This window comes from Oryx dammah, unplaced genomic scaffold, assembly GCF_014754425.2.
Source record: "Oryx dammah isolate SB20612 unplaced genomic scaffold, SCBI_Odam_1.1 HiC_scaffold_10, whole genome shotgun sequence".
NCBI classification, from domain to species: Eukaryota; Metazoa; Chordata; class Mammalia; order Artiodactyla; family Bovidae; genus Oryx; species Oryx dammah.
In genome coordinates this window covers 22,773,914-22,785,726 of record NW_024070194.1, presented here as the reverse complement: position 1 = coordinate 22,785,726, position 11,813 = coordinate 22,773,914, and the positions used below count along the sequence as shown (strand labels likewise).

General features: G+C 40.8%; 1 protein-coding gene across 1 annotated transcript in view; it reads left to right on the top strand.

Annotated features, from left to right (window-relative positions):
• Nucleotides 1-11,035, top strand: part of CSNK2A1 (casein kinase 2 alpha 1) — a 57,204-nt gene extending 46,169 nt beyond the window's left edge. Inside the window, exons 9-13 of the mRNA XM_040247633.1 lie at nt 211-312; nt 4,012-4,112; nt 4,852-5,000; nt 6,200-6,286; nt 8,303-11,035. Coding sequence (XP_040103567.1) covers nt 211-312; nt 4,012-4,112; nt 4,852-5,000; nt 6,200-6,286; nt 8,303-8,418 — 555 coding nt within the window. The 3' untranslated portion in view covers nt 8,419-11,035. The remainder of the gene's footprint in view (nt 1-210; nt 313-4,011; nt 4,113-4,851; nt 5,001-6,199; nt 6,287-8,302) is intronic.
• The last annotated feature ends 778 nt before the right edge of the window (nt 11,036-11,813 follow it).

Here is an 11,813-nt window from a genome sequence, read left to right as displayed (position 1 = left end):
GAAAAGAAGTATATCAAGATACTGGTATTTTGGACCTTAAAGTCAACTGAAAAGAAGTATATCAAGATACTGGTATTTGGACCTTAAAGTCAATGGAGTGGGATTTGTTTATTTGTTTTTCTATTTTTTAAAAAAAGAGCTTTTTTAATTTGAAGTGACAAGATTCATCTTGTTATTCCATGTGTGATGACAACATTTTCTTTAATGCAGATGTACGATTATAGTTTGGATATGTGGAGCTTGGGTTGTATGCTGGCAAGTATGATCTTCCGGAAGGAGCCATTTTTCCATGGACATGACAATTATGATCAGGTAATATATGTTGTTCCTATTGGGAGATTTATTGATGTACCCTAGCAATGGCCAGATCTGCTTACTCCTTAGAAACTGCAATGGATCTTGCTAAAATACAAATGCCTAACCCCTACCTGAGAGCTATTAATAAATTAGAATCTCTGAGTGCAAACCCCCAGAATAATTTTCCGTTAATGGCTTGTTCAGTTAATGATTCCAGGGCCTTGTGGAGGTACTGTTGCCTTGTTTGAGCACAATGATTTAATTTGAGATAATGTAAATTGTTGTGAAAGTCACTCAGTTATGTCTGACTCTTTGTGACCACCTAGACTATACAGTTGGTGGAATTCTCCAGGCCAGAATACTGCAGCAGGTAGCCTTTCACTTCTCCAGGGGATCTTCCCAGGCCTTCCACATTGCAGGTGGATTCTTTACCAGCTGAGCCACCAGGGAAGCAAATTCACTTGAAGTTGCCGTAATTTTACCCAGTTCCCCCAGATAGAACTTTTTGCCAGCTATGTACAGGGTCACAACCAGGATATTAATACAGAGATCAGGAATCCTTTATACGCCCTTTTGTAGTCAACACCAGCTTCCCCCCGGCCTTCACACTACTATGTTGTAATCTCATTTCTGCAATTTTATCATTCCAAGAATGTTATGTAAATACGACTTTATGAAGTCATATTTATGACTAACTTATTACAACTCATATGAAAATGACTAATGAGACTACTTTCATATCAGTTGAAGAATACCGGGTAAATTCAGTTAAAATCAGCAACTTTTTGTTAGATGCCACGCAGGTTTGAGAAATATAGGGAAAAAATAGCCCTCTGCCCCGCAAAAGGTTTTTCACAGTCTTACCTAGTAAGAAAACCAAATGTATAAGAAAATAAGTTATAGTCATAAATGTCAGTAAAAGTGTAGATAAGATACACAAAGGCAGTTATAATGTGAGTGAGTGGTCTGATGAAGTGGAGAACTTTCCAAAGGAAGTAACATCTTCAGCTAGGCTGTTGCGCTGTGGCGGGGCAGGGGGTTGGGGGATGAGACTTCACCACAGGAAAGTTCAGTTCAGTTTAGTCGCTCAGTCGTGTCTGACTCTTTGCGACCCCATGAACTGCAGCATGCCAGGACTCCCTGTCCATCACCAACTCCTAGAGTCCACCTAAACCCATGTCCATTGAGTCGGTGATGCCATCCAACCATCTCATCCTCTGTCAATCCCCTTCTCCTCCTGCCCTCAATCTTTCCCAGCATCAGAGTCTTTTCTAATGAATCTACTCTTCTATCAGGTGGCCAAAGTATTGGAGTTTCACCTTCAACATCAGTCCTTCCAATGAACATCCAGGACTGGTCTCCTTTAAGATGGACTGGTTGGATCTCCTTGCAGTCCAAGGGACTCTCAAGAGTCTTCTCCAACACCACAGTTCAAAAACATCAATTCTTCTGTGCTCAGCTTTCTTTATACTCCAACTCTCACATCCGTACATGACTACTGGAAAAACCATAGCCTTGACGGACCTTTGTTGGCAAAGTAATGTCTCTGCTTTTTAATATGCTATCTAGGTTGGTCACAACTTTCCTTCTAAGGAGTAAGTGTATTTTAATTTCATGGCTGCAATCACCATCTGCAGTGATTTTGGAGCCCAGAATAATAAAGTCTGACACTGTTTCCACTGTTTCCCCATCTATTTGCCCTGAAGTGATGGGACCAGATGCCATGATCTTCGTTTTCTGAATGTTGAGCTTTAAGCCAACTTTTTCACTCTCTTCTTTCACTTTCATCAAGAGGCTCTTTAGCTCTTCTTCACTTTCTGCCATAAGGGTGGTGTCATCTGCATATCTGAGGTTATTGATACTTTACCTGGCAATCTTGATTCCAGCTTGTGCTTCCTCCAGCCAGGGTTTCTCATGATGTACTTTGCATATGAGTTAAATAAGTAGGGTGACAATATACAGCCTTGACATACTCCTTTTCCTATTTGGAACCAATCTGTTGTTCCATGTCCAGTTCTAACTTTTGCTTCCTGGCCTGCATACAGATTTCTCAAGAGGCAGGTCAGGTGGTTTGGTATTCCCATCTTTCAGAATTTTCCACAGTTTATTGATCGACACAGTCAAAGGCTTTGGCATAGCCAATAAAGCAGAAATAGATGTTTTTCTGGAACTCTCTTGCTTTTTCAATGATTCAACAGATGTTGGCAATTTGATCTCTGGTTCCTCTGCCTTTTCTAAAACCAGCTTGAACATCTGAAAGTTCACAGTTCATGTATTGCTGAAGCCTGGCTTGGAGAATTTTGAGCATTACTAGCGTGTGAAATGAGTGCAATTGTGCAGTAGTTTGAGCATTCTTTGGCATTGCCTTTCTTTGAGACTGGAATGAAAACTGACCTTTTCCAGTCCTGTGGCCACTGCTGAGTTTTCCAAATTTGCTGGCATACTGAGTGCAGCACTTTCACAGCATCATCTTTCAGGATTTGAAATAGCTCAACTGGAATTCCATCACCTCCACTAGCTTTGTTTGTAGTGATGCTTTCTAAGGCCCACTTGACTTCACATTCCAGGATGTCTGGCTCTAGATGAGTGATCCCACCATTGTGATTATCTGGGTCGTGAAGATCTTTTTTGTACAGTTCTTCTGTGTATTCTTGCCACCTCTTCTTAATATCTTCTGGTTCTGTTAGGTCCCTACCATTTCTGTCCTTTATTGAGCCCATCTTTGCATAAAATTTATGTTCCCTTGGTATCTCTAATTTTCTTGAAGAGATCTCTAGTCTTTGTCATTGTATTGTTTTCCTCTATTTCTTTGCATTGATCACTAAGGAAGGCTTTCTTATCTTTCCTTGCTATTTGGAACTCTGCGTTCAAATGGGTATATCTTTCCTTTTCCCCTTTGCTTTTCACTTCCTTTCTTTTCACAGCTATTTGTAAGGCCTCCTCAGACAGCCATTTTGCTTTTTTGCATTTCTTTTTCTTGGGGAATGTCTTAATTCCTGTCTCCTGTACAATGTCACGAACCTCCGTCCATAGTTCATCAGGCACTCTGTCTATCAGATCTAGTCGCTTAAATCTATTTCTCACTTCCACTGTATAGTCATAAGGGATTTGATTTAGGTCATACCTGAATGGTCTAGTGGTTTTCTCCACTTTCTTCAATTTCAGTCTGAATTTCGCAATAAGGAGTTCGTGATCTGAGCCACAGTCAGCTCCCGGTCTTGTTTTTGCTGACTGTATAGAGCTTCTCCATCTTTGGTGGCAAAGAATATAATCAATTTGATTTTGGTGTTGACCATCCGGTGATGTCCGTGTGTAGAGTCTTCTCTTGTGTTGTTGGAAGAAGGTGTTTGCTATGACCAGTGCGTTCTCTTGGCAGAACTCTATTAGCCTTTGCCCTGCTTAGTTCTGTACTCCAAGGCCAAATTTGCCTGTTACTCCAGGTGTTTCTTGACTTCCTACTTTTGGATTCCAGAGGGAAGGAACCAGGTTATAAAATAGTTTGTTTTTTATTATTGATATGTTCACATTTGGTAGTAATTTAGGGAATGTTGTATGGAAATCCATTCATGCTATGCAAGGAAATTTGAAGTAAATTGGTGTAACATTCATACCTGTAGTCATGATGGTCCCATTTTGTTAACTTGATCATGGTTAATTGTTGATTTAATCATGTAATGTGCTTTTGGTATGGGTTTTGTCTTCTTTCAATCCTAGTTGGTGAGGATAGCCAAGGTTCTGGGGACAGAAGATTTATATGACTATATTGACAAGTACAACATTGAATTAGATCCACGTTTCAATGATATCTTGGGCAGGTAAGTCATAAAACAAAATTATGCATCTGCGCCATAAGCACTTTGTATGTAAAATGATACTTTGGATTCCCAAAATAGTTAATGTTCTCTTTGCCTGCAAAGTGTCTGTGGTCCACAGCTGCAGGATGCTGCATAGGCAAGCCTGTGATGAAAACTTTGGATTGTATGGCCGTTTTCCCAGATTCACTAACAGGAGTCTCAGTGTGGAGGTTGTAGGCAGAGGATCCCTCACCTTGTAGAGTCTAATAGAAGGGTTGTAGTTGAGTCAGAAATCAAAATCTAGATTTATCTTGCTTCTGTAGATGACAAAACCCCATCTAAGAAAAAGAAATAACCATAGAAAGGGCATGTTTCAGACTGATTTACAGACAATAGGCTCTAAAAGTAGTGACTAGACCCAATACTAACTCATTCACCACTTAATGGGAAGAGGTAGGCTTTCTTGTTACAAAGGCTTTTGGGGGCCAAGCAGCAGAGATGCCAGGAATATGGGTGGGGATTGGGAGGAGGCCAACCAGCCCAGCCTTCTGTAACCTGAATTATGTTTGTTTCATAAAATTGTTTGGACCCAGATTTCCCTTTTCTGCAACACTGCCATTTCCAGTCTCTCCAGTTAGCTCTTAAATTTTGACCTCTCTTTGTGATTGGCTGAAATGCTAGCCACTAAGGAAAATGTAGGACTGAAATGTTGAGCTTCTCTCCCCCGGGTCCATTTCTCATTCTCCCTTTTGGCTTGCAGACATTCCCGTAAGCGATGGGAACGCTTTGTCCACAGTGAAAACCAGCACCTTGTCAGTCCTGAGGCCTTGGATTTCCTGGACAAGCTGCTGCGATATGACCACCAATCACGGCTCACTGCAAGAGAGGCCATGGAGCACCCTTATTTCTGTGAGTTCAGCTGTTCAGTCCACAGAGCCTTGCAGGCCTGCCCAGCAGACTGTACAGAGTAAAGGAGAATATATGCTGTGAAGAAAGCTCTGGACCCACAGAACACAATTGGAATCCCAGCCTCCCTTACTTAGCTTGCTGCAAAGTTACTTCTCCCACAGTGAGCCTTGGTCTCTTCGATGCGGATAGTGATGGCAGTTGTCCTGCAGAGTTGTTGAGAGGATTCTTGTCTAACAGTACCTGACACATGATCATCCCTAAATAAACTTATTTTCTTACTATATGGGTGACAGTTCTCATTGCTAGTTTGGAGTGGTTGGATTAGAACATACAGCCCTATGTCTGTCCTATTAATCATTCATTGGAGAGAGCCAGAGAGGCTTGAAAATCTGATTATATGAACACCTTGATCTAGGTTTGTGAATATAGCTAACTGCTGTCTTGAGTGAAAATGCCACTTAGCTAACTCCACTGCATCCTCACTGTGATGTTAGCTTCAGTATCCGGTTGTTCCCTGGGGAGTGGTGGGATGGTGTTTCAGTGAACCAGTTATATTCTTGCTCAGTCTCTTGTACTTGAAGCAGACTGACAGGCTAATCGAGGTGGAGAGTGAAGTCAGTGGTCATAGCAGTAACTTGATCAAACCTGTAGTTTTGGCTCATTTGGCACCATGCTTGACCAACTGCAGTAAAACTCATTCATTCTCATAATATAATACTGAAAGGTAGGGTAGATTGTATTGTCTTGTTAAACTATAACAGGATTGTTTTTGTTTTAAATTAGCTCTACTGGGACTTCCCTGGCAATCCAGTGGTTAAGACTCTGTGCTTCCACCACAGGGGGCACAGGTTCAATCCTTGGTTGGGGAACTAAGATCCCACATGCCATGCAGCATGGCCAAAAGTAAATACCTTTTTTTGTTGTCTTTTAGAAATTAGCTCTATTATGATTACTTCATTTTCCTACCATTTACTTTAATAGTTGGCCTTTGACACAGTTTTAAGCAAAAATAGTTCTTACTATTACTATTACTTGTTGATTTCATAGTGAAGGTAGTTGACACCTCAATTCTATTATTAGGGGAATAATACAGAGTCTAAATAAAATGTAAAGAATCAGGATGGCTGCTATAAGACCCTAGACCATTAGTTCAGTTCTTCAAGCATAACAGAACCTAACATTTTTGTCTCTTTTTCTAGACACTGTTGTGAAGGACCAGGCTCGAATGGGCTCATCTACCATGCCAGGGGGCAGTACGCCTGTCAGCAGCGCCAATATGATGTCAGGTCAGTGTCATTGGTAAATTTCTTTTTTTTTTTTTTTAATGTATATATAGAAGTCAATTGTCATTCTTAATTTTGCTCCTTCTTTGTGGCCTGATGTCTATGGTTCTCCTCTATAATGATTACCTTATTAACATATTGACTTGTGTGGCTCTCTACCAGGTTTCAGGATGCTTTTGAAACCTGTTTTCCCTTAGTAGTTAGAGCAGGGGTCCCCCAACCTCTGGGCCACAGAATAGTACCTCCCGTCAGATCAGCAGTGCCGTTAGGTTAGAAATAAAGCACACAGTAAATGTAATGTGTTTGAATCATCCCGAAACCATTCCCCACAACCCCAGTCCATGGGAAAATTAGCTTCCGTGAAATCAGTTCCTGGTTCCAGAAAGGTTGGGCATCGCTGAGTTAAGAGTATCAACAGTCTCTTTGAGGCCAGAATCACAAAATTGTATGGGACTTGAAAGTCTCAACAAGCCATTAAGAATGAAAAGAGATCCTTTCATCTCACAAGTTAGAGTGGCAGTAGGTGATGTGGTCCTCATCACGTAAGAAAATGAGGGAGAGTAGAGATGGGGTTTGTGCATGGGCACATGTATGTATACGAATGGTTCTTTTTTCCAGAGCAGCTACAGGGTGCCTAGTAAATTACAGTGGTTTGTGTGCAATTACTTTTTATTGTTGTTGAGTCATTATGATTTAGAGTGAGTTTTTACAAAGGAGAAACCACAGTTACCCAAAAGAAACCATAGGCCTCTCCCCTAAGAATTATATACATGGGTAGCATCCACATGGGTGCTCTTGTGAGAGTACCTACTCCAACACCCTCAAAAAATTACTGTTGTCTCAATTTTTTTTTTTTTTTTTAAGAACTAGCTGCCTTCTAGAGTTCAACCTCTGGGTATCATGCAAGTATGCAAAATGATACATACACAAGGTTACTCATTCTAGCCGTATTTGTAATCAGAGAACATTAAAAACAGCTCCTTGTAGAATAAGGAATTGATAAGATGAATTATGGGGCATCCTTTCAGCAGAGTACTATATACTCAGAAAAGCACAAGTGTTTCGTGTTCTTTTGTAGCTTCAACTCAAAGGTGTAATGTGAGGTGAACAGAAGCAAGATGCAGAACCATGCTCAAGACTAGGAATGGGCAAAAACATAGAATCAAGTTCTTATATGTGATTCTTATATGCATGTTTTTATAAAATTCAGGTTTACCCATAAAATATTTCTGGAAGGATACACCACCAAAAATAGTGCTGTAAGTTGGCCAAGTTATAGGATAAGGGAGAATTCTCACTGTATCCTCTTTGCAGTTATTTGAGTCATGTAACCATATTACCTATTCAGAAAATATATATAATATTTTGAAAATTTAAAGAACTAGCTGACTGAGGGCAGTGTAACAGGTAATATGATCAAGAAAGTAAATGGAAATAAATCCTAAAACACTGTTTTAACTTAGAGATGAGAAATGATCCTCTCTGCACCAGCCGACTCTAGGCACAGTGGCCACGAGCACATGAACTTTGACTCCAGCCTTCTGCTGTTCAATTTGTAGTGACTAGCCACATGTGGTTATTTAAATTCACTGAAGTCAAATAAAATTGTAAAATCAGTTGCTTAGTTTAGTTACCCATTGCAGATGCTCAGTAGTCACATGTGGCTAGTGACTGTCATGTTAGTAGAGGTTACAGAGCAGGTTTGGTTGGACAGTGTTATCTTAGACAGTCTTGGGTTGGAATCCAAGCATACATAGCTGTACATGCTTAGTTGTGCACCTTGGACAAACTGCTCAAACTCTCCAAACTTAGATTTCCATTTCTGTCTTCTAAATTTATTGGAACTTAAATTTTAATTTGTGAGGATTTAATTTGAAAGTAATTTGTAAAAATTAAGGTGAGGCCTTCAATAAAGAGAGTATTTATTGTGTCACTTTTGAGATAGGTGCTTTGAAAAACTGGTGACTTAAGAGTTCCGTGGTTGGTGCTTCTAGCTCACTGTTGGCTGTTTACTTTCAGGGATTTCTTCAGTGCCAACCCCTTCACCCCTTGGACCTCTGGCGGGCTCACCAGTGATTGCTGCTGCCAACCCCCTTGGGATGCCTGTTCCAGCTGCCGCCGGCGCTCAGCAGTAACGGCCCCTTCCGTCGCCTGATGCCTGAGCAGAGGTTGGGGAGTCCACTCTCTCCCTTGATGCAGCTTGCGCCTGGTGGGGAGGGGTGAAATACTTCAGAAGCACCGTGTCTGAACCGTTGCTTGTGGATTTATAGTAGTTCAGTCATAAAAAAAAAAATTATAATAGGCTGATTTTCTTTTTTTTTCTTTTTTTCTTTCTTTTTTTTTTTTTTAACTCGAACTTTTCATAACTCAGGGGATTCCCTGAAAAATTATCTGCAGGTGGACTATTTCACGGACAAATTTTTTTTTCCCCCCTTCCAAATTCAGTTTCTCATCACTAAAGATCAAAGATAAACCAGCCTCAATTCCAGCTGCTGTGTTTGGGTGGAGATTTCTTCCCATGCTCACCATTGCTCCCCTACCATCCCACACTCTGGAGGGGGTTGTACTTCACGCTCTTCTCTAGAGATTACAAAAATGTAGCTTCTTCGAGGGAGGTGGGAAGGAAGGAGGAAGGGAGGACCCAACCTAGAAGAGCAGTACACTGTTAGTCACTTATATCACTTTACTCCAGAAGTGATTCAGTGGGGTTATCCTGGTGAATCTAGTGGAAATATGTCTTAGTTACATTGAGATGCTGAAAATCTACCCAAAGTGCAGACAGGTCCTGAAAACTTCTGTGCAGTTTGAATCATGTCTTATTGACCTAACCTAAATCCAGCTCATTTATAATTTAGTTTCAATTTAGTTTAAAACTTTAATACCATCCCTCCCAGATTCCTTACCTTGGTCCTCTGCCTTTTCATCTCCCAACATGCTCTATAGCTGGTAGGAGGGGGAAGGTAAAATCTTTTTCAGTTTTCTTTGACTTGACCCTTTTGAATTCAGTTAGTTGTTGGGCATAACTTATTGCTTTTTACAAAAGGAAAAAAAAACATTGTCTATGTAGGTTTCATGCTGGCAACTCTTTAAGAGCTAATGAGAGATGTGGCCACTGAAGTTTATTTTCAGCTTTCTACCTTCATTTCCTCCTACCTTCCCCTTCCCTCATATGCCATCCAATGAGAAGACCTGCCCCTCAGGTTTATAAATGTATCTGAGTGGTAGGAGCACAGCCACTATCTCCAGTGAAACTGAAATGGTAGACCTGTAATTGTGGGAAAACTAAACTCTCTTGTTACAGCCCTGCCACCCCTTGCTGTGTGTATATATATAATACTTTGTCCTTCATATGTGAAAGATCCAGTGTTGGAATTCTTTGGTGTAAATAAACGTTTGGTTTTATTTATCAAGGTTAGATTTAAGTTCCCTGTGTAAAGGTCTCGCTGGGTGGGTGTCTCACGTTCACATCTGAAGGGCCTGCAGCCCTGTACCATGGAGGCTTCCCAAGGCCCCCATTTTTATACACCCCTCGTTCAACCCATGGTACCGGGCAGGGCAGAGAGGCCTTAAAAAAGCACCACAAGCCAAAGCGTCTCTGGGGATTAAGGATCCTTTGCCATAAAATCATTTTGTGTCTCAGCAGTGCAGGGATTGGGGATGGGAAAAGTCGCCAGTTTTTGTCTGTTTGTGTGTAAAGTGGATTTTCCACTGTAATCCAACCACCTAAGTTTATCAGGTGCTTCACTGAGGAAGCCTAGTTTTTTAAGCACAATAGCAAAACCATCAGCTCTGTATTTTCTCCTGTTATTCCATTACAGTAGCTGCTTATGGGGACTGGGAAAAATTCTTCCAACATATTTTAAGACCTGAAGTCTTAGTTCCCCATTCTCCTACCTTTATAGATTTACAAGTCTTTCTCACCCAGGCGGCAGAGATAAGCATAATTGTTTGAGGAGTTGAATTGAACTTACCTAACTTTGTAACCCATCTTGGCTCTAGTAACTTTATCAAGGTGGTGGCTTTAGTGAATATAATGGTAAACTTTAGAGAAAGCTAAAGCCTTCTTTTATAATATTTCTCCACCATAGGGAAAACATTCGGACTGTGTGGCAGGGTGATTTTCTTCTTTGTGGCCACGTACAGTGGATATTTATTGTTCTTGATCCTTTTTTGCCCTAGAATGCTGTAGGGGGTTACCATGTTGAATCTGTGCAGAAGCTCAAAGTGCCGGATGTGCCAGAGATGCAGTCTGTGATTTCATTTGCACTGGATTATGATTTGAACAGGACTAATGAATTCTTTCTTCTGAGGTGGGGAGGAGGGTTGTAAATCAAGATTTTACATCACATCCTTGTAGCTCAGAGAACAACCTAGGTGTAGCTGAGGCTGATGTGGGAAGCTGCAAATAGCTGGACCTCCTAACATGCATCAGACCTTGAAGGAAGCTGAAGGTGAATGCAGAGGACTCTGAAATGCTACCCAGGAGCCTTTTGAAAGAAATAGTTTTTAAAATGCTACTTAAGGAGTCACTGCAGAAGCATGAAAAATTAAAAAAAAGATCCAATTGGGTGGGTGGGAGGGACAAGGGTTTACAGAGTAACAACTTCTGTGTTGTTGTAAATTACCTCATCTGTATACCTTGTATTGGGACACTTCATTTCTCAGCACTACCTGTTTGCATTGATTAGATGGCAGGATCTGGAATGCCAATCTCAGACAGTTGTGTTGGCAGTTACTCTGAAAAAAAATTTTTTTAAGTATTTTTTTAACATTGTTTGAAGTGTCCCTCCCCCCACTTTTAAGTTTGAAGTCATAAGTTTCCCCTCCCCACCTCGACGATTTATTGGTTGTAATTGTATTGTTATTGGTATAACGAAAACATAAATTGTGCTGGGAAGAAGTTGTGCCATGAAGGTCTTTAATTTTTTTTTTTTTTTTAATAAAAAACATTTAAACAAATGAAATGTCCCTGCAGCCTGAACAGTATGCTTCTGCCGACACCGTGTGTTATAGATGCCTTAGTTCTCATGTGCTTTGAATTTAATACTGGGTTGATGGCAGTGTGAAGTGGGATGGATTAAGGTTGGTGGAGGAGCACTGAAGTCTAGGAATTTTTAACATGGATATACAGTGAAGAAAGCATGATGTTGCTAAACAGGATTGGTTTCATTCCTGCCCTTGTTACATACTTGGCTACTTGGCAAGTTACTTCTGGATCTGTTTCATCATCCATAAAATGGGGCCACTGCTGCTTTGGGATTGAATGGGAGTAAATGTCAAGCATCTGGCACCTGTTAAACCTAACTCCCCTGGCCCCTTGTACAGAGGATTAGTCCTTGGCCCTGACTTTGCAAGTAATTTACAGTGTGACTTCTCTCTCCTCTGGCTCTCTTGGGACGTCTGTGTGTTCAGTCAGGGGGAGACTGGATGAGATTTCTTCTGAGCTGCTTTTCAACTCTGACACTGATTTTAGAAAGTTTGAGTTGGTGCATAAAGGCTCATAGAGACAGTGTGTTAGCAGAAGAGACCA